At 45.7% G+C, this 22,560-nt stretch overlaps 1 protein-coding gene and 1 pseudogene across 12 annotated transcripts in view; one reads left to right on the top strand and one right to left on the bottom strand.

Moving 5' to 3' along the window:
• The window catches only part of Mtcl1 (microtubule crosslinking factor 1), a 120,682-nt gene that overhangs the window by 2,641 nt on the left and 95,481 nt on the right, over positions 1-22,560 (top strand). For all 12 annotated transcript variants that reach the window (NM_001427344.1, XM_087566571.1, XM_087566564.1 and 9 more), the window contains 2 exon segments: positions 9,378-9,602; positions 11,863-12,021. In NM_001427344.1, coding sequence (NP_001414273.1) covers positions 9,378-9,602; positions 11,863-12,021 — 384 coding nt within the window.
• Positions 2,335-2,603, bottom strand: LOC148003892 (large ribosomal subunit protein eL39 pseudogene; annotated as a pseudogene).

Genomic DNA, 22,560 nt, shown 5'->3' with positions numbered 1-22,560 from the left:
AGAGAGATCAGACGCTTCCGATAATGCATTTGCCTTCGTCGTTTGGTCTTATGTAATAGGTAGCAGAGAGCCTTTCAAAGGTGTGGACGGCAAAAGCAGCTACGTGGTGTGTGGCCCTCATGCAAGCAGCACTGTGCAGATTCTGTGTATGCCTGGCCAACTCAAGGTCCGGGCAGGTTGAGAAAGGAAACCACGGTTTTTAGCCCCAGCCGTAAGCTTAACCCGTGGCCTACGACCTACAGCAGATCTGATCGAATCACCAGAATCCAAATTAAGACTGCGGAGCGACAGAAAGAGTGTTCAAGAAAGAGTGTTTGTCCCTGCACCCTTGGTCCCAGAGTAGGCAACTTAGCTGTTGTTTCTAAGTTCATTCTTGGATAACTGTATCTGCCTGCCTATTTACTTGATTTTAAATGCATGAATAGATTCCCAGTGAATGGAATCCTCAGTGTATTTGATATTTCATTGGCCCTTGTTAACAGGGGAACCGGGTTTTGCCCACCCTTCCCACATCCGATCTGGACTTGCTAAGCAGGATCTCTGCATCCGCTCTATACCCTCCAAACCCTGCTGCTGTTAGGTTTATTAAGACTCCAATTCCTTTAAAAAATTTTTAAAAAAATTAAAAAAAAAAGACTCCAATTCCTCAGGCAAGAGGCTAAGTATCAGACACTTAAGGTCTGGCCCAGGGTTACCCTGCCCAAAAAAGTGGCGTTCCTTTACCTACGCCCTCCTGAGCCTGCACACCAGGCTCTTGGTCAGCCAGGCTGTCTCTGTTTATACCCATCCACTGCCTCAGAGCTAACTCTGTTACTAGCTTTTCTAGGGAGAGGACCTGTGTCTTCTCCTCAGGCGAAAGGCCCATATTGAGTAGCTCACAGTGGCCTGTGTTTGAAGTGGCCTTAGAGATCCCACGTTGGCAGGGTTTGATTTGCAAGAATTATTCATTGAGTAGCTGCCTCCTGGGGATCTGCGTCCTGACCATCTGTTTGCTGAGCCAGAGGAGTTCTCCAGTCCCTCCTTGCACTGCAGGAGAGTTAGTGAGAGAGGCCTGAAGGAGAGCAGGAAGCCAAAGCCATTGCCCTTGGTGGTATGCCATGCCTGTCATGGTAGTTCAACTTTCAAAAGAATAATAACCCTACTGGACTTTCCCATCGGCCAGTGAGCACATCATAAACTGAATTTTGCCTTTTGCTTATTGACGTTGCCCCAATGTACCCCACCCACTTCCGTAAGAATTCCTGAGGTGGTGCAGAGCGTCTGTCTGGACCAGTGTTCTCTAATAAGAAATTTGGTGCAGAGGCCTCTACATTATGGCGGCGGGTGTGTGGGGTGTGTGTGTGTGTTTACATTGTTTCCTGAGACAGAGCTGTTACCCATTGTTGTTCAGAACTTTCACAGTTGACCAGAGAGCATCTGGAATAGGAGAATAAGGTGGACCTTTCAAGAGGATGCCTCCTTGGTACAGAAATTCAAGGGACATCTTTTTTTTTTCTTTTTTTCAGAGCTGGGGACTGAACCTAGGGCCTTGCGCTTGCTAGGCAAGCGCTCTACCACTGAGCCAAATCCCCAACCCCAAGGGACATCTCTTTGACTAGTGGCTCCCTCTCTTCTGCTGTGTGGATCATGTAGAGTTATCCTTGATGCTATGTCTGTTCTTTCAGCAAAGGACACTGGGTAATTAGATGAAAAGAGCAGACCACCTCAGTTCAGGAGGCTGGGCTGGCTTCTGTGTACACACTTGGGGCGTCCTCTGACCTCTGATGGCCTCACGGATAATATTCAAAATTTAAGACTGGCATTGGTATCTTAGACAAATCCAGGCAAGTTTCTTAATGCTGAAGACTGACTTCCACTAGTGAGGGAAAAAGAAAATTAAAAAGACAAACAAACAAACAAAAAAACCTAGCTTGGTTCCTGGGTTCCTCCTGCTTGGTTCCTGGGTTCCTCCCTGCCTGGAGTTTTGCTTGAATGTTCTGGGACAATCAGACAAGCAGGCTGCTCCTTGTTAACATATTAATCATGCCCTCCATTTATTTGGACTTTTCACAAGGTACTCATAGAGTACTTTGGCTGGTTCTGAAAATGCTGTCAGCAATCATACTTTTTGCTGTGTGCTCACGGCCCGGCCGGGGACAGTGGGATCTACATCCTGGTATCCTGTGTCGTGGTCCAGTGTTAGGATAGGAAGGGCTTATTCATTCTGCTCTGCTCTCCACTGCTATTTTCTTTTCGTTTTTTTTCCAGTTTGAAAGGTTCTAAATTTTATTACTGGATACTCTAATTCAGACACACAAGCAAGTCTCCAGGTTAAAAATGTTGAAATCCATCTGGTCAGACTGATCGATGATCCCACCGGTATAAACCCTCAGTCTTGCCGTTGTGTGACTCCTTACAGACCCAGCCTCGTCTCCTCCAGTGTCTTCTCTTAGAGTTGTACCTGATTTTGTTACCAGTTTTCATTCGAATCCATTGAGGAACAGGACGATTTTGCTTTTGTTTCTTTGCCAGGAATCACTCGATTCTGAAAGTCTTGTGAGAAGACATGGCGAGAATCTGAATCAGGCGCAGTGTGCACAATGGCGGAGGAAAGGAGAAGAGTGTTATTTTCTTAGAATCATTTTTATTTAAAAATGAGGGCAGAGGTCTCCTTGGGAGGAGTTGATTTCTTAAAGAGAGATCACTGAGGTTTTTGGTTTGGGGGGAGGTGCTGTAGATGGAAGCCTTGTCCCATGTGTACTAAGTGAAGACTCGGCCCTGGGAACACTCCCAGCCTCTGAAGTTTGAGGAGATTTTTAGTTTCAGGCTGACATTACTGTTTGTTCCATTTGGCTGGCTGGCTGCCAGGTGCTCAGCAGCATGGCCTGTGGGGTGGGGGTGGGGAGGATGGTGTGGGCAGGAACCAGCGTCTTAGCAGCTGGAGGGTCATCTCCTTGCTCCTAGCCCTGTCCCCTCCCCTTTTCTTGGTGGGGGTATCAGCATGGCTGGCCTTGGTTATTCTCTCCCTATATTCTGCTTTCCATAGACATTCTTTATTCAGCCTGGAAAAGACCAGGATGCTAATCTTACTTAGGTGGCAAGATGTTGTGGTCCGGGACAGTGGCCACTCAGCTTCTGGCTGGACTGTCACTTGGTAAACAATAGTAGCAGTCCCTGGGCCTGCTCTACCACAGCTGGTCCTCTCGCACAGAACATTTCCATTGTCCCAAAGGAAATGAGGCGCGTTATTTCTATATGACAAAAAGCAGCAGTTCTGCCTCAGACTCCCAGCAGAGGAGAATATTGCAACAGTAACCAAAGGACTGTTTGTGCTCCCACTGGGTCTGTTTACACCGAGTCATTTGAGGGAGAAATAGTTACTGATCTGAGCTTCTGGTTGTTGTTTTTTTTTTTTTTTTTAAGTTCACACACACAGTGATGGACGGATTTTGTTATGTCCCGTTTCCACATATATGCGGTTAATCTGTGAGTAAGAGAGACGGGAGACTTGAATATAATTGTTAGTATGATCTGTTTAGGCTTTTGGTTAATTGTACCAAGAAATCCTACCTTTGCTTTTTTGGGGATAAAGTTGTTGTTTTACTCACCTGCACGCATGACACCCGTACATCTTCCAATTTGATTTCTGTTAAAAGATTTGACTCGTTATCTGTGTAGCAAAGGGGAACTGTTGGACAGCTTCACACAACTTCAAGAATCCATTTTATATGAAATAGTTTTAAAGTATAGTTAATGGGCATCAGGGTGGCTTAGTAGACAATGACAGTTGCCAAACCCGAGTCTGCATCCACCTGGTGCATGGGGGAGAACCAATTTCTGAAAGTTAATTCTCTGACTTCCTTATGCGTGTGTGATGTGTGCCTCCCCACTTCCATGAATGAGTACAATGTGATACAGTTTTTACAGATCAACATATGTCATACAAATGTAAAGACTGTTTTATTTGTTTGTTTTGTTGTTTTTGGAGACAGGGTTTCTCTATACAGTCCTTGGCTACCCTGGAACTCACCTTGTAGACCAGGAGCAAACTCCTTAAGGGCTGGGATTAAAGGCATGTGCCACTACAGCCCAGCTAAAAACTAGGTTTTTTTCAATCAGACAATGACCTACCATTTAAATAATTCAAAAAGTCTAATGTTTAAAAACAAAAACAAAACAACAAAACTATTAAGCACAGTTTTTTGCCCTTATCATTCCTGTGTATAAAAGGCCATCGGGCTGGAGAGATGTCTCAGTAGTTAAGAGCACGAACCTAGGCATTGTTACCAGCAGCCACATCAAACAGTTAGTTCATCACAACTTTTAAGGATTTCTTCTTTCTGTCCTGAAGGAAACTGCACACACCTGGTTCATATTCGTATAGGCACACACACAAAAATAATTTTTTGTTTGTTTTTGGTTTGTTGGGTTTTGTTTGCTTCCTTCCTTTCTTCCTTCCTTCCTTCCTTCTTTCTTTCTTTCTTTCTTTCTTTCTTTCTTTCTTTCTTTCTTTATTTATTTGGAGACAGGGTTTCTCTGTGTAGCCCTGGCTGTTTTGGAACTCAAAGTAGACCAGGCTGCCCTCGAACTCAAGAGATCCACCTCCCTCTGCCTCCCAGGTGCTGGGATTAAAGGCTTTCACCACCACTGCCTGGCTGAGAAAACTTTAAAAAGGAAAGAAAGAAACTTATGTGTGTGAGAGACATCAGAATTTTCTACTTTACTTACTATATCAAAATTGTATCTGCTGGGAACACTGCATGTTCTGCTTTGTTTGATTTTCTTGATTTTTAAGGATCAGGAACTGTCTTCTGAAATTTAGCATATCCTCAGTAAGTTATTGTAATGTAGTGTTAGTCTGAAACTCACAATCCACCGTGGCCTTAGTCCAAATAACAGTGCTTTTTGTGTTGCAAGGAACTGTGGACATCTTAGGTGGTTATTAATTTGCCTCTGTAGCATCTGACTTTCTCTAGACCTGAAGATCACACTTTTCAAGGCTGTGAAGAGAGTTGAAACACCAGCTCCTTTGAAGCAGCCCTGCTGTGGAAGCAAGGCTATGGAGCTCTCAGGGTCCTGGTATTTGAAAGGAGAATAGTCACTGGCCACCCACCACAATGTTCTCTGGAGCTCCAGTTGCTCTGATGGGTGTACACCATCCACTCTCAGGCTCTGCTAGGCAACTTTTCTCAGTTTACATGGATGTTGGGCTTTTAAAGCACAATTGATGGATGTTGGGCTTTTAAAGCACAATGGTAGGTTTGTTACTGTTCCGTCTGCCCTGCTAACAGCTATTTGCTGTATTTATTAGAAGCTTGAGTGTCTGTGCAGCAGACAACCATGTTTGCAGTCTAGCTTCCTTTATTAGCTCTGAGACTCTGGATAGATTATGGGGTCTGGCCTCAGTTTGGTTTGACTCTAAACAGGGAGGTTTATTTTAGGGTTATCATTGAGAGTCAAGTGCATAATATAGGATGCCTTCTGTTTGAGAAATTTATCTAAAATATGAGGTTATAGAAACAGTGTTTGGAAATGAGAATAATTCTGGTCTTCTCTGGTTTTCTTTTCAGTTCTACTAATACTGTTGGTGATTATTTGTGCCCAGAATAAGATTACCTGCTTATGTAAGGCCTGTTCAGTGGTTTGGATATGTCAACATAAAAACCACCACTTCCATCTTTTTTTTTTTTTTTTTTTTTGGTTCTTTTTTCCGGAGCTGGGGACTGAACCCAGGGCCTTGTGCTTGCTAGGCAAGCGCTCTACCACTGAGCCAAATCCCCAGCCCCGACAATTCCATCTCAAAGGGAATAAGAAATAGTTTATTCTGGAGTCATTTTGAGTGACTGTGGCCCAGGAATGCAGATTTAGGTCACCCCAAATTCCATGTTCCCATGTGAAAGCAGTTTCATGGGGTTTTTACAGTCTTACAGAACACAGAAAGTCATGTCAGAGCAACTTTAAAATGCATTAGTGGGTACAGCGGAGAGGCAGGTACAGCAAACTCTCGGATTCCTGGAACCCAGTTGTTCTGCTAAGTTAATAGCTTTTAGGAGATTTTTATTTATTATCATGAGGTGTTAGCTTAGATACAGAGTGGGTCGAGGAGGTGGGTTCCAGAAGGCTAACACTAGCCCAAGATAAAGTTCTGGCACTTGTCAGTCTCTGCAGACAGACCCCCTCAAGTTGAGTTTTGTTCACAGACAGACACAGCTTCTTTTCAGAGATTTCCCTTCACTGAGGTAAAGGTGCATCTAAAACTGGTTTTAGCTGGTTATGGTTATTTAGCAGCAGGGTGGGTGAGGTTCCTGTGTTGTAGTGTGTGAAAGCTAGGGAGCGTATTTATAGCTGAGAACTGTATTTTCTACTTTCTTACATATACAAAACTGGTAATTCCAGATACTAATTCTTTGGCCTGTTTTTTTTTTTGTTTGTTGTTTTGGTTTTTTGGAGACTGGAGCTCTGTATGTAGACCAGACTGGCCTGGAACTCAGAGATCCACCTGCCTCTTCTCTTCCTCTCGAGTGCTGAGATTAATGGTGTGTGCCACCCAGTCAGCAGAGAAGTTTAGACTTATAGTGATGTTTTCAATGTTACCACAGAACATTCTGTAAGAGGGTGAGGTTTTCTTTGTATGGTGTGTGTGTGTGTGTGTGTACTGCATGCGTGTGTTCAGGCAGTCGTACACATGTATGTGTGTGCCTGTAGATGCCCGAGGCTGACTGTCACCCTTTCCTGACAGTCTGTTATTGAACCCAGAACTCACCAATTTCGTTAGATTAGCTGGCCAGCAAACCTCAGGGATCCGGTTGGGGAGGATACCAAACAGTTTAGGAGGATACTGCAAGCTGGGCTTGGGGGGATGGGCTCTCATATTATCTGTGCTCTAAAACCATTGTGTGTAGCTAAGGTTGCAGAGCCATCTTCCTCCTCCTAGTGCCCACCAGGACTTCCTCCTGGGCTTCCTTTGCGTCATCTTTAGCCGTGGTAACCTTCAGGATATTTCCCTTCCATCCAGGATCCTGTCAAGCTAGGCTCAGAGGTTGGGAAATGTTGTTTCTTATTGTAAGTAAATCCTCACCTTTAAGAACAAATCAGGATTAGGGAGGGTGGTGGGAACCCCAAGAAGCCTGGAACAAACTGAACAGCAGGGCGAAAGAGGGCTGGCTATATAGGGTGTTCTGGTGTGGGTGAGAGAGTTTCTTATTTTTCTTGAGCCCTCAGTGTTAATTGAACAAAACAAACAGGAATAACTGAGCACTTCTTACTCTGTAGGCATTTGAGTCACCACCAGTTATTAAACAAATTATGAAACATTCTAGAATGCTTTCTTCGATATTCTTTCTATGTAGCTCCTTTTCAAAATAATTCATGATACTTTGCTAGGCTATATATTCTGTATTCTGCAGCAGCATTTACTGGTTTGGGTAAGTTTCTTTTTTTTTTTTTCCGGAGCTGGGGACTGAACCTAGGGCCTTGCGGTTGCTAGGCAAGCACTCTACCACTGAGCTAAATCCCCAACCCCCGGTTTGGTAAGTTTCTTAAATAGACTGCAAGCTTGGAGCAGAAGTTTGAGGTCCCCCTGCCTTGATGATTTGGTCTTTTGTATGGGTTGATGATATTTCTGTATAGTCATTCCACAAATATATATATATATGTGTGTATATATATATATATATATATATTTTTTTTTTTTTTGAGAGTCCCTGTGTGCCTTGTGCTGCCCTGGGTACACAGACAAGGCTTCAGGCCTTCACAGCTTACTTTAAGTGTAGGTTGAAGAACATGAAAAAAATGCACAAATAACACTAAATGGTGATAGGAAGAGACAGATAGACAGACAGACAGATAGACAGACAGACCGACAGACCCTGAGCTGGTCAGGGAGTCCCAACTCAGGAACTTTACACATTCCAGGAGGGAAGAAAAGCAGGTGAGGGCTACAGGCCGGGAGGAGCCCTGGGAAGGGATGGTAGGCGGAATTCTGAGAAAGAAAAAGTCCTGAAGGGTTTTGGTAGTGGGTGGAGCAGTCTAATTTGCATACGAAAGGTTAACTCTGGTGGTAGAGATTTAGACTGCGGAAGGATTTGGAAGCCTGCAGGGAAGCTTAGAGCCTTAGGAGGATATGCTTATGCTCGGGATTGAGGCCGAAACCTGAATTGGAATTGGGCTTTGGGAGCCGGGGAGGAGTGTCACCCACTGAGACAATAATTGAGCTTCCTGGAGTGTGGGCTGTAGGGCTGGAGGGAAGCAGGGAGCGGGAGCGAAGCCTCAGTTAAGGAAATGGTTTTATCTGCAATTCTATAATCAAACGTACCTTCTTTCTCAGTTCCTTGGACTGGGGCTGATTTTATAGACAGAGAAAGACTGTAGAAAGCAGTAACAAAGAACAAAGCAGACTGTTTCAAAGTTACTCTCCCCGAGAGGCAGGACCAAGGAGACTGAACCAGAGAAAAATAGATTAGGTATCAGGCTACCTCTGGTTACTCTCCTCCCGGAGATGTTTAAAGCGGGGTGGGGGGTAGGGTGGGATTTCGTTACCATGGCGTTGAAACTGGCCTGTTTGGGACTTTTGGCTATCAGCTCTCTCTTGATTTCTTTTTTTTTTTTTTTTCTCAGAAGGTCACATGACAACAGTTTTGTCTGTTGGTATGGAAAACTTAGTTTGATTTCATTTTGATATTCAGGCTGATCTGTGTAGGGGCCTAAGGCTCAGTGTAGAACACTGGACTCTGATTTTGCATGACATTTTTGCATTTAGAGACTGCTCATCTTCGTAGTAAAGATGGGGGGTCTGGGAAAGGCAGGAGAAGAGATGGGGGGGGGGACCCAAACTCAGTGTGTGCTTGAAATAATGGAAAATGTTTCTAATTGGAATCACTCAGTGCTGACATTTGTATCGTGGAATAGGCCTTTAGAGATATTTGCAGGCTTGTGGTAATTTCAGGGCAATCAACAGTTATTACCCTACTAAAGTTTATGTCCTTCGGAGGAGGAAGGTCTGTCTGGTTCCTCCTGGTCCCTAAATTGTGCCTTTGGCTTGAATTTGGCTTAATTATTTGCAGAGCAGATTTCCATATGGATGGATGGATGGATGGATGGATGGATGGATGGATGGATAGATAGATAGATAGATAGATAGATAGATAGATAGATAGATTCTGTGAGGAATCGAGGTGATTGAGTTCAGAAGATGTGAATACTTGGTGACATTATCTCGTGAGGATTTCCAGCGGTTCCTTGCTGCTTCAGCCTGAATGGCCAGGAGCTGATGGGTATGTGTACATGTTTGACACACAGTGTATTGGGTGGAGTAGGGTGGGCTCTTTTCTGGAGAGAACCACATTCTTCTAGCTCTCTCCCGCTAGGCTCTGACTGACCTTCCATGTCTGGATCCCCAGGACGAGCTGGATGAACTTCGAGCAGAGATGGAGGAAATGAGAGACAGCTACCTGGAGGAGGACGGTTACCAGCTCCAGGAGCTGCGGAGAGAGCTGGACCGCGCTAACAAGAACTGCAGAATCCTGCAGTACCGACTCAGGAAGGCTGAGCAGAAAAGCCTGAAAGTGGCAGAAACAGGGCAGGTGGATGGGGAACTTATCCGAAGCCTGGAGCAGGACTTGAAGGTGAGTGAGACCTGTCCCTCGGCATCCCGTTTGTTGCGGTATAATATTAAAAAAGGCGTGCAACCTTGTCCCCAAGAGTTCCCACTCTGCGAGGTTCCTTGAGCTCTTGCTGTTTCTCTCTCAGCTGCTTTCACCCACTGTCCCCTGGGTGGGTTATCACCACGCCTGTTAGCATCGAATTCCGTGGGCCCTTGCTATCGTGGCCCCACACCACGCTAGCCCCAAGCATACTGTAGCCTAGCATGGCTTCCTGTCACAGTCTCTGTTCACACTCCCAAGGATTTAGTAAAATTATAACAGACTAATAACCCAGCAACCAGATTTATGTGTTAAACACTCAGTGTACAATATATCCACACAATTAACTTACGACTGATAAGGATATAAACCGCCCACCTAGATAGGATACAGTTTGCTCATCTAGACACACAAACTCCTATATACATCCATCCCTTAAGAACATTCATAACAACCTGTATCTACGTAAGGATGCACGGCGAGGGTCGGTCACGTCTTTGCTTCTCCCTCGGCTCTCTCCTCACTCCAGTCTCCTTCTCTAAAACTTGTCTCCCACCCATCCTAACTTCTTGTCCAATGACAGGCCTTGTTCTATCCTGTACCTGCCTTCACCAGCACAATGATATCAACCTACAATCGTCAGACGGTAACTCCACACATCCACCCAACACCGTTTTGCTACTGCTCTTGCAGAGGACCCACATCCACACGGTGGTTTACAACCCATCACATCCACACAACCCACCCGTAACTCCATTTCCATAACACACCAGGACCTCTTCTGGTCTCAGCGGGCACCAGAAGTGAACGTGGTGTGTAGACATCTATGTAGGCAAAATACCTCTGCTCATGAAATAGAATGAATCTTAAAGGGCGTGAGGAAGAGTGAGAATCCCTAGTTGAAGTGACTGAGAAGAAATCCCAGACTCTGCCCCCCCCCACCCAGTGTGGCCTGCAGAGACTCGATTGTCCCATCGCTCATGTAGGTGTGGAATATACAGGACGCCCTCTGGGTTGTGAGAGCGGGAGATCTCCTCTGGCTTTCCATAGAGCAGGAATAATCTTTGCAGTTCTCAGCTGTCGGCTGCTAACAGAGTGTCAGTGTAAGAAAAGGGTGATTTATAGTTCTCCTACAGTCTTTCCTCATTCACGTTTAGAAAACTAAGGGGCTGGAGAGGGGCTGGAGAGGAGGCGCAGCCGTGAACAGCACTGGCTCCTCTTGCAGAGGACCGAGGTTTCATTCCAAGCACTAACCTGGTGGTTGGTTCACAGCCATCTACAACTTCATGGGTACTGCATACAAAACACACAGGCAAAATGCTCATGTACACAAAATAAAATAAAGAAAATTAAGAAGACAGTGAAAGTTAATTGCTTTGAATCTTGCGGGATTTTAACCTCGCTAGAGGCACAGAGTGTGCAGTAGATGTTTACTATTGATTCGTTTGACAGAGAGCATGTGAGTGCAAGGAGAATCGGCATTCCTGGGTTTTTGGTCAGCTAGACACAAGCTAGACTCTCCTGAGGAGAGGGACCTAGTTGAGAAAGTGCTCCACACGACAGAGAAGCCTGTAGGACATTTGATTGATGGTTGATGGGAGAGAACCCCGCCCATTCTGGGCAGTGCCATCCCTGAACAGATGGTCCAGGGTGGGATGGGTAGGATGTCGGTTGGGGTGGCGGGGTGACGTAAGAAAGCAGGCTGCCATAAGAAAGCAGGCTGCCATAAGAAAGCAGGCTGCCATAAGAAAGCAGGCTGCCATAAGAAAGCAGGCTGCCATAAGAAAGCAGGCTACTATAAGAAAGCAGGCTGCCATAAGAAAGCAGGCTGCCATAAGAAAGCAGGCTGCCGGCTGCTGGCAACCTCTGTGAAAAAGTCAGTAAGCAACACTGCCCAGTCACAGGGAACTGTAAGGTTTATTTAACCCTTCCCTTCCCAAGTTACTTTTGGTCTCGGTGTTTTATAACAGCACTAGAGACAACTAGCTAAGACAGGATTCTTTATTCAAAGATCTTGGTCTGAAAGGAATTCAGATTTTGGAGCATTTCAGACGTTGGGTTTTTGGATCAGAGACGTTCAACATGTAGTCCTTTCTTTCCTTAAATATAGGTCTGTCCCATATTTCCTGAATTTTTTGCTACGTCTCAGCTACTCAATGATTCTGCCTTTGAGGCCGTCTATTATTCCCTTGGCATCCCCCAGATTTCATATCCTGATGTGATCCCCGTGTGTCCGATGCAGGTAGCCAAAGATGTGTCTGTCAGATTACACCACGAACTTGAGACGGTGGAGGAGAAGCGAGCCAAAGCCGAGGACGACAACGAAACGCTCCGGCAGCACATGATCGAAGTGGAGATATCCAGACAGGCCCTCCAGAACGAGCTGGAGAGGCTGCGGGAGGTAAAGCAGAGACACAGGGACAGTGCTTTCTCAGGCTTGTTGGGAATTATGGGTTCCTCACACCTCATTTTTGTCCTGGAAGACAAACAAAAAAAAATGAGTCAACACACAGATGCAAAGAAGGTTATATAACGCAGACCGCGAATTGCTCGCAAAGCCTGAAATATTTGCTGTCTGGCCTTTTACATAAAAGGCTTTGGGACTCTGGTCTAGATTCACGTCTTACTTCTGTTCAAACGAACAGGCCGCCAATCCTTTCAGTATGTCTGGGTGCAGTGTAGTATTTCAAAGTACAGAATTAAACAGTAGCTTCTACACACACCATTCCCTCTTCCAATCTTTTCTTCCAATGAGCTGGGGGGTATATTTTTTCGTTTGTCCCTCAAAACTCTGTTAACGGATGGGTGTGGGTGCCTTTTAACCCCGAGCCCTTGGGAGTCTGAGGCAGGTAAATCTATATGAGTTCAAGGGTAGTCTGATCTTCGTAGTCAGTCCCTGAACATCCAAGGCTACGTAGACCCTGTCTCAAAACAACAGCAAAAAGCCCTTTTTGTAGGTAAGTGCGACACATCCACACTCACTTGCACACACATGTCTATACACCATTCAGCCAATAGGATTCAAGCACAGATATCTATATATAGAGGTAGAGATCTTCTAAAGTTACACTGATTATTCTAGCAAAGCAGTCTAGAAGAAAAAATACCACTTCGTTCACATATGGCACCGTGAATCCTGACTTGACTTCCTCTCCGACTTGGTTATTTATAAGAGCGAAGCAGTTTCCTTGGAAAGCACCCCGCGCATACTGATGCCCTGCAGAAGTCCTGGGGAAGGCAGGTTCCAGCTGGCATATGACTCGCTGACAGCCCCGTGCAGCAGCAGGCCATGTCTTCTGGGTACCTTTCTTGTTTTGTTCCGGTCATTCGTTCCCATCCAAATGTCCCCGCATCAATCACACTTTGTTCAGGCCAGATCCTGTGCTCTGGGGCTGAAGGCATAAATGGGCATTACCTCGGGGCACCCGGGAGTCTGTGTAGCAGAATTACAAACCACAGCAAAGCTACGATGCTGTCACCTCTTGTGTCCCCCACCGCCTTTGCTCGTGGCCGTACTGGCTCAAGAAAGTACCGTTTCTTGTCTCTCACGTGTCCGATTCTGCTAATGCTCCTTCCTCTGAAGTGTGAGCGCCATTGAGCCGGTGCAGGGTTTGTCGGTTTGTCTGTCTGGTTCACTGTGTGGTTCATCCATCCTTGTGCCTGGATTGATTGGACACATGCCATGTGAGGGAACCAACTCATGATAATACCATGTGTGGTAGTCAGTCTGTTGGCCTCGGGATGAGAAGTCGCCAGGGCTCTACAGTCCAGGAGGGTAGCTGCTGAAAGCCCTTTCCTCATGAAGAGCATGCGCCTTAACTGCTGCCTGGATTCACCCCCAGCTGAGGGGGTTTACCTGCTAGTCAGGAATCTCTTGCCTCATTCACTATCCCTGCGACCTTTTACTGTCTGCTATTCCTTCGGTCTAAGTTTTCCAAAACCGTGATGTGTTTTACAGGCCAAGCCCCAGCAGTGTGCATAGAAGATAATTCAGAAGTATAGTTTATAAGATTGGTCTGGATAGATGTTTTGGTTTTACAGAGTAGCTATCCATGTTCTAGTTTGTATACATGCATGTAACACACATACACACATACATGCACACATATGTACATAGTGATATGAGGAGACTCTAGGAGCCCCACACAAATGGAAGTCCATAGACACTCAAGAATCTATGAGCACATCTGCACACTTGAAATAATTTCTAAACTATTCATAATGTCTAATACAACATAGTCACTATATAAATTGTTGTGTTGTTTAGGGATTAATCTTAAAAATCTAGTCTATGTAATCATATTTACAGGAATGTATTTTATATCCCTGGTTGGTTGAATCTATAGGTGTGGAACGCAAGGATACAGAAGACTGATAACATACATATCTTTTTTTTTTTAATAATTGGATTTTTAATTTGCATTTTAAATGTTATCCCCTTTCCCGGTGTCTCCTCCAGAAGCCCCCTATCCCATCCCCCCTTCCCCTGCTTCTTTAAGTGTGCTCTCCCACCCACTCACCCACACCCTCCTGCTTCCCCACCCTCACATTCCCCTACACTAGGCATTGAGCCTTGACAGGACCAAGGGCCTCTCTCACATGATGCCCAACAAGGCCCTCCTCTGCTACATATGCAGATGGAGCCATAGGTCCATCCTGTGTTCTCTTGGGATGGTGGTTTGGTCTCTGGGAGCTCTGGTTGGTTGATATTGTTGTTGTTCTTATGGGATTACAAACCCCTTCAGCTCCTTCAGTCCTTACTCTAACTCCTCCATTGGGACCCCATTCTCAGTTCAGTGGTTGGCTGTGAGCATCCGCCTCTGTGTTTGTCATGCTCTGGCAGAGCCTCTCAGGAGACAGCTATATCAGGCTCCTGTTAGCACGCACTTCTTGGCATTGGCAGTATTGTCTGGGTTTGGTGACTGTGTATGGGATGGATCCCCAGGTGTGGCAGTCTCCGGATGGCCTTTCAGTCCCTGTTTCACACTGTCTCCATATTTCCTCCTCTGAGAATTTTTTCCTTTTCTTTTTTTTTTTCGGAGCTGGGGACCGAACCCAGGGCCTTGCGCTTCCTAGGCAAGCGCTCTACCACTGAGCTAAATCCCCAACCCCTCCTCTGAGAATTTTTGCTCCCCCTTAGATACCGCTCTTGAGCAAGGGAAGAGTCCATGTATGTTTAAATGGATTGTGTAAGACTTGGGATCTCTTGGGAGGAAGAAGTAATTCCTGTTGCTTTTTGACTTTAAAGGGAAGGTCAGAGGAAGCAGGGGTCATCTTGGAACCAGATACTGACTCAGGTAGATGTGAGGGGTGATGTGGAGAGATCAGCCTCCCACCCCGCATGGGTTAAAATAATACAGAGGGATGACTCAGTTGGGATAGAATAAATTTTCTCCCCCGTGCAGTCAGTCAGGTATGATGATATTTTTATACTAAACGATTAAGGTATTGTATAACATACAGGAGTCTCAGGAGAGTCAGACAGTGGCAGAGGGTGCTGGACGTAGGGTCCCAAGGAGGTGGGGCTTGCCAGCCGGTGCCTCCGTGGATGGATTATTTTCATGAAAGCTGAAAAATGCGCAGTTGAGCTCTGTGAGCTTAGCTCTCTGTTCTTCATCCCTGACATTTTGTTAATGGATGCACAGTGACCTGAAGCTGCAAGGGCGTTCCCTTCTAAAATAACAGAGTCCTTGTGTGGAACCGACCGCCTGGCCCACTTGGTCCTTCCGTAGAGTCCCGAGGTTTTCATAGTTCAGGCGCCTGGTAGACAACACCTTCCCATCACTATCAGCCCACTTCTGCCTCTCCTAGGTCTGCAGTTCCCCAGGGCTTTGGGCAGCAACAATGTTACTCTTTGCCTCCACCTTCAATGATCTGCCACCAGCTTTGGAGTCTGTTCTGCTTTTTCAGTGATGATTGGCTTTGCAACATTTTTGTTATCAGGCGATGCTTTCCAGTCCTTATGGGAAAGAAGGTCGAGCTGTCTGTAATTGCCTTGGGTATGTTTTGGAACCAGACAGAGGTGGTTGGTGTGAATACACTAGGACAGTTGGTTTTACGTGAGTTTTAACCTCCGTCGATTGGTTTTCTTTCTCCTCCGTCGATTGGTTTTCTTTCTTTTGTCGTACTTGCCAAATACTTTGGCTGAAGATGTGGGCTGACTATGTACATTAAAATGTATGCATGATCTCCAGCCATTTTTTCCCCCTTTACATCCCAGAGTTCTGACAGCGTCCTCTTAGTCTTAAACAAACTTGCCCAGGCTCTCAGTTGTTTGACTTTTTAGGGTGGCACAAGGGACCAGCACTACCTGGCCTTCACTTTTTCTGTCTCTCTGCCCTTCTTCTCCACCCACTATGCAGAATTCAGATGCGGAAAGGGTTGTACAGGGTGATAAAGCCCCCCCACCCCATGTTGTGTTTTATAAAAAAGAAAAGGAAGCCAGGAATATGTTTGGTAGAGGCAAGGTATGGTGCCAGTGATTTGGGGGGGGGTGGCCTAGTTGGGGGTCCCTCTTCAGACCCATGCTGAGGCATCCCTTCCCCCTGAGGAACCAGCCACAGGACAATATTGTATAGAATAGAGTTTATTTAGGGCATGGGGTGGGGAGTTGAGGGAGTAGAGACAGAGAAAGGAGGGAGTTGGGAGGGTGGGAGAGGTAAAGGGTTGGGGAGGGGTGGGGGAAGGGGAGAGAAAAAGGGAGGGAGGGGCTGGCCATGAACACATGGAGAGAGGAAGAGAGGAGGGGGTAAGCAGCCCCTTTTATACTGAGACAGGCATACCAGGCTATTGCCAGGTAACTGTGGGACAGAGCCTAGAAGGAATGCTAACACCTCCGCCCCCCAACTCTTTAAATAAAATCAGGTGTGTTATGAGACACCCACTTTCTCCATTGAAAGGTTGAAAGGCAAGAGTCTTCCTGTTGTTTTCCCCGAACCCAGACCCTTTGCCCTGAGTTGAAGCAGTTGTTCTTCTGAACTCCCCAGTGTTATTTCTTCTCAGCTCTTGGAACAGTATCTCAGAAAGTGAAAATGGGTAGCCGTAGCTTAGCCTCCACTTTCTGCCATAGCCCTTCTCCCAAGTTTTTGAATACAGTTGTGTAGTAGACACAGCGAATAACTGGCCAAATTAACCGGCCATTAGAAGGGACCGAGGCATGCTGTCCCACTGGATCAGTACTGTCGGTTGTTAAAAGACAAACTGAATGTCAGTCCATTGGTCTCTGTTGTGATCTTGAGATTTGGGATGGTTTCTGTTTCATAAAATGAAGGATGCCTCCCAGCAGACCAGTTTGTAGAGTAGAAACAGGGAAAGAGAAAACTAGGGAAGACGCCTGATGGGCGTTGTACTGGTTACTGTCCTGTGAGGGGTCACATCAACTGTAGGAAATGTCTGGATTGTGGATTTGTCTGTTCCGTCTCTCCTGGTTTCTCTGAGGGTCAGGTAAGTATGTAGTTGGCGTGTGGTGTGTGGAAGTTCACCTGGAGAATTTTACTGGGGTTTTCTGGTTCGACGAGCCTGCTGCAGAAGTTCAGTTTAAAAACTCACCCCATGTTTTGTTTAATAGAAGCCACAAGCTTCTGCACCGCCTTCCTGACTCTGGGTGTGATGTCGGTTCTGGGTCTGTGCTTAGTAAATGAGTGGTCTGATATTTCAAGTCTGGGTGGAGATTTTCATATAATTCCACGTGAGTGAAGTTTTAAAACTTGGTCGGCAACCTGGAGCAGGGAGAACATTTTATATAGTCTCTCTGTACAGATGTAAAGGTTTGATGGAATCCTGTTTCTCCGTCGATGGGGTCTCCTATATGTTCTGCTTGGTCATAAGTGATTTACAGCCTGTTGGTGTATTGCTGCAATTTTAAAAAGTGGATTCAGTTAATTAATTACGTTGTTTGAAGGTTTTTTCTATACTTTATAATAAGGTCTGTACTAGAAGGTTCTGTATGTCAACTTGACACAAGCTGGAGTTATCACAGAGAAAGGAGCCTCCCTTGAGGAAATGTCTCCATGAGACCCAGCTGTAAGGCATTTTCTCAACTAGTGATCAAGCAGGGAGGACAGCCCATTGTGGGTGGTGCCATTCCTGGGCTGCTGGTCTTGGGTTCTATAAGAGAGCAAGCTGAGCAAGTCAGGGCAAGCAAGCCAGTGAGTAACATCCCTCCATGGCCTCTGCATCAGCTCCTGCTTCCTGACCTGCTTGAGTTCCTTCCTGTCCTGACTTCCTTTGGTGATGAACAGAAATGTGAATGTGTAAGCTGAATAAACCCTTTACCCCCCCATCTTGCTTCTTCTTGGTCATGATGTTCATGCAGGAGTAGAAATCCTGAGTAAGAGAAGGTCTTACTATAATTTTATATCAACTTTTGTGTCAAAGTTTTATATCAACTTTTATATCAAAGTTTGTGTCAAACTTTGACTTATGTATTTTAAAGCTATAGTTTAATATGCATTTAGGTTTTCTGGCTGTGGTGGCAAACGCCTTTAATCCCAGCAGAGGCCGGTGGATCTCTAAGTTCCAGGCTAGCCTGCCCTACAGAGTGAATTCCAGGACAGTCAGGGATAGACAGAGAAACCCCATACCAAACCAAACAACCAAACAGAAAAAAGAGCAAGAACTTTTTGTGACAAATTCTCATCATTTGGCAATGAATTCTTTATTCTAATTTACTGGTTACTGCTATAAGGTCTCAACCTTTCTTTTTCTTCTTTTTTTAAAAGCTTTATTTATTATTATATAATAAATAAAGACACTGTAGCTGTCTTCAGACACACCGGATGAGGGCATCAGTTACCCATTAAAGATGGTTGTGAGCCACCATGTGGGTGCTGGGAATTGAACTCAGGACCTCTGGAAGAGCACTCAGTGCTCTTAACCGCTGAGCCATCTCTCTAGCCGGGTCTCAAACTTTCTTACCCCTAATAAATGTATTTCATTGGCATTTGCCTGGGAGTTTTTCTGTGGGCCTTTTAGTTTCTGAATTTCTATGATTTTGTTTTAGATTATTTTTTATGAACCAGAATATAGGTATATTTTTTGAAATGATATCTGAGCAGTGCTTTCGAAGCAATGAATTTAATCCATTTGTGTCATTGTGGCTATACATAAATGTGTCCATTTATCTCAGTTGTTACATTTTGTGTTCTTTGTTTCCCATGCCTTTGTTTTTGTTTCTGAAATGTCGCCTTTTCTTTGACTTTCGAATTCTCCTGTTTTCCTTCTTAGCTGGGACACTGTATGTTCTGTCTCTGTTAGTTTGACTCAGATATTTTGTGTGGACCTTTGCTTTGAAGTTTAAAATTATTATGCCTGTTTCTTTTCTGAGTAGCACACACACCTTTTAAAGAGCCAATCAACCCTTCTTTCCTGTTATTGTTGATAGCGCTTCAGCTTCCTCCTTTAGAAGTCAGTTCTCCTTGTTGACTTATTTACAAGCAATGCTTGTTTTCATTAAAGTTTTCAATGCGGTCCCTCCCTCCCTCCCTCCCTCCCTCCCTCCCTCCCTCCCTCCCTCCCTCCCTCCCTCCCTCCCTCCCTTCCTTCTTTCCTTCCTTCCTTCCTTCCTTCCTCCCTTCCTTCCTTCCTTCTTTTTCTTTTTTCATTCTAGCATGTGATGTGTAAATGTTTGTGTGTGGGTTCATCTACATGTATGTATACTTACATGTGGAGATCAGAAGCCAATGCTTAGGTATCTCTCCATCTTTTCTTGAGACAGGTTTTCTCACTAACCCCGGAGCTTACTGAGTGAGTTAGATGGGCTGACCAGCAGGCCTCAGGAATCCTTCTCCTTTCTAGGGCTGGGACTGCAGCATGTGCCATGGTACCCAGCATTCTTATTTTGTTTTGCTTAGTTTTTATTGTTTCAGGTTTTGAAACAGAAACTCTCTGCATAGCCTTGGCTATCTTGTAACTCATTAGGTAGACCAGGCTGGCCCCAAACTCACAGAGATCTGCCTACCTCTGTTTTCCTCAGGGCTGACTTTAATTTTTTTTTTTAATGTGGATGATGGGATCAGAACTTGGGTCCCCATGCTCGCACGGCAAGCACTTGACACTTGAGCTAGTTAGTGAGTCCTCTCCACCGTCCCATGGTTACTCTTAAGCATCTTCTTTTCTCCTTCTGTTCCCTTCCCACTGACCTGCTACTGTAGCTGTTAGGAGTTCTGATTAGTAAATAAAGACAGAAAGTGCTTTTGTTTCACAGCCAGTGGAAAGATGTCTAGTTAGGTGTCTTTGGAGGCCGTGCCCACTCCACCTTTTTCTGTGCTGAGACTACCTGAGTTGAACCTGTTCAGGTCCTGTGCATGCTGTCACAGCCTCACTGAATAGGATCTCACTCTCCTTCCCAAGGGATTGTCAGTTTCCCTCTGTTCGAATTCCCTCAGTGCACATACCCCTGTCTCTGAGGGTCTAGTGAGTTTATATGTGCATAAGTTTTTCTTGTGTCTGGTACACACTATTTCCTTGGAGTTATCCACCACCTCTGGCTACTGCAATCCTCCTTCTTCTTGCTCTGAATAGATCCCTGGGCTCTGAGGTGAGGCGTTGGATAAAGACCTCCCTTTTGGAACTGAGGGCTCTAACGTCTCTCACTGTCCACTGTCCACTGTGGCTCTGTGTTTGTTCCCATCCATTGCAAGAAGAAACTTTTCTGATGAGGGTTGAGTGTTGCTGTGCTCCTTTAGCAGAATAATAATATCTTAGGATTTCCCTTAGGCCCCTCAGACCCATGGCCTTTGTCTCAGGTTCTTAGCCACGTTCACTGCATCAGGTATTGGTTCTATCTCATGAGCGGGCCTTAAATCCAATCCAGCAATGCTTGGCTACTCCTGTAACATTTGTGACACTGTTACACAGTAGATCTGGCAGGCAGGTTGCTGCTTTGGCCAAAGGGTTTATAGCTGAGGGTTTCTTTTCTCCTCTGGTAGCATGAAAAGTACCTTCCAGGACCGTGAGTTCTGGTCAGTAATGGAGGAGAATCTAATTGAGCGCCAGCTTATCTTCTCTATGTTGGGTGACATAAGTGTCCTCAGTAATAGGATGTTGCCTTTAATTTAGGTTGTAGAGAGCAACCAATAGCATTGCTATTCATCAGAGATAGAGCTTCAGTTCGGGCCTGTGGAAGAATGGTATGTGTGGATTGGCCATCGGAGCTGCATGTGGTGTAGGCCAGGATCATCTGTGCACTTGAAGAGATTGCTCTCCCTTCTGGGCTCCTGAATAGGATCTCACTCTCCTTCCCAAGGGATTGTCAGTTTCCCTCTGTTCGAATTCCCTCAGTGCACATACCCCTGTCTCTGAGGGTCTAGAAAATTGACCTTTGCCACACTTACCCCTAACATGCATCCTTGTTACCATCTGTCTTAGGGTCTTACTGTGAACAAACACCATGACCAAGGCAACTCTTCTAAAGGACAACATTTAATTGGGGTTGGCTCACAGGTTCAGAGGTTCATTCAGTCATCATTCAGTTCATTATCAAGATGAGAACATGGCAGCATCCAGGCAGGCATGGTGTGGGAGGAGCTGAGAGTTCTATATCTTCATCTGAAGGCTGCTATGGAAGGCTGACTTCCAGACAGCTAGGGTAAAGGTCTTAAGCCCACGTCCACAGAGACACACCGACTCCAACAAGGCTATACCTCCAAATAGTGCCACGCCCTGGGCCAAGCACATACAAACCATCACACCCTCTGTTCTGGTTTTCAATTCCTTATTCATTTCTGACATTGGAGAAGTCTTCTCTCCAGCCCTGAGTTGGGCTAAATAGAAGTGTTTTGTTTACTGAGTTTTATTGAACATTTTGGCTGTGTGCTGGGAAGAAAGGTCACTGCAGCTCCACACAATGTGTTTTCTTTTTTTTTTTTTTTCTTTTCTTTTTTTCGGAGCTGGGAACCGAACCCAGGGCCTTGCGCTTGCTAGGCAAGCGCTCTACCACTGAGCTAAATCCCCAACCCCCACAATGTGTTTTCTAAACTGGATATGACCAGCAGACAGTCTCTGAGTAGCAGCCTTGGAGTTTCAACTGGTGTTCTTGTCTCTCCACTTACCACTGGGCTCTGAGTCTGCACCCCATCTCCTTCCCTTCTGTGCCACACTCAGCCACCCTCACCCCCGCCTCCCCTCACGCCGTATGCTCAGGGCTTGGTCCTCCTGTGTCTCCTGTGTCACAGATTATGCTCCCTCTGTGCTCTTTGGGCCTGTAGTCTTCTAAACTAAGACCTTGTTTATGTGCCTGTCTGACAGCCAGCGAGACTGGAAGTGCAGGTACACAGAAGTAACAAATAACTGTTGTCCTGTCGTAGCGCAGTAAAATTTCATCACTGCTGGTGTCTCCGGGCTTATGGTTCCCCTTGTAAGTGAAGGTTTGCTTGGCGGAGGTGGTAGGGGAGAGTCTTACCCTGGGCTGCTCCTTGGGACACTGGTTATGTTCCGGAGCATCATCTGTGGCTCAAAACTTAATAGATCCAGATGTGGAGACACTGCACCCACTCCCAACAGCTGCAAAGGGATAATGCAGTCTCCGGTTTCTTTCCCTGTCATCCTGTGCCTTCATGCGTGGTGTGTGTGGGAGTGGGTGGCAGGGAGACTCCAGCTAAGGTATAGGAGGGTGAAGACATCTGGGACCTAAGTGATATACCAGTTGTATGTCCTGTTAAGTTAATAATGGGGGAGGCATAGGATGGAGAGAGGGGGGGAAGAAGCTTTTTCCCTAATACTAGAACTTGAAAAGAGGCAGTCTGTGGTATTAGTCAGTCTTGGGTGTCTGTCTGTCTTCTCTGTGTATCTATCTGTCTGCCCTGCCTCTCTGCCTCTGTCTGTCTGTCTTCTCTCCCCCTCTCTGTGTGTCCATCTGTCTGTCTCTTATGTGTCTGTGTATGCTGTGTACGTTGTACACAGTGTCTGGGGCCTGCAGGGAAACCACCCTTTTTCCTACTGC

This window comes from Rattus norvegicus, chromosome 9, assembly GCF_021556685.1.
Source record: "Rattus norvegicus strain SHRSP/BbbUtx chromosome 9, alternate assembly SHRSP_T2T, whole genome shotgun sequence".
NCBI lineage: Eukaryota > Metazoa > Chordata > Mammalia > Rodentia > Muridae > Rattus > Rattus norvegicus.
This window is presented reverse-complemented; position numbering and strand designations above follow the sequence as displayed.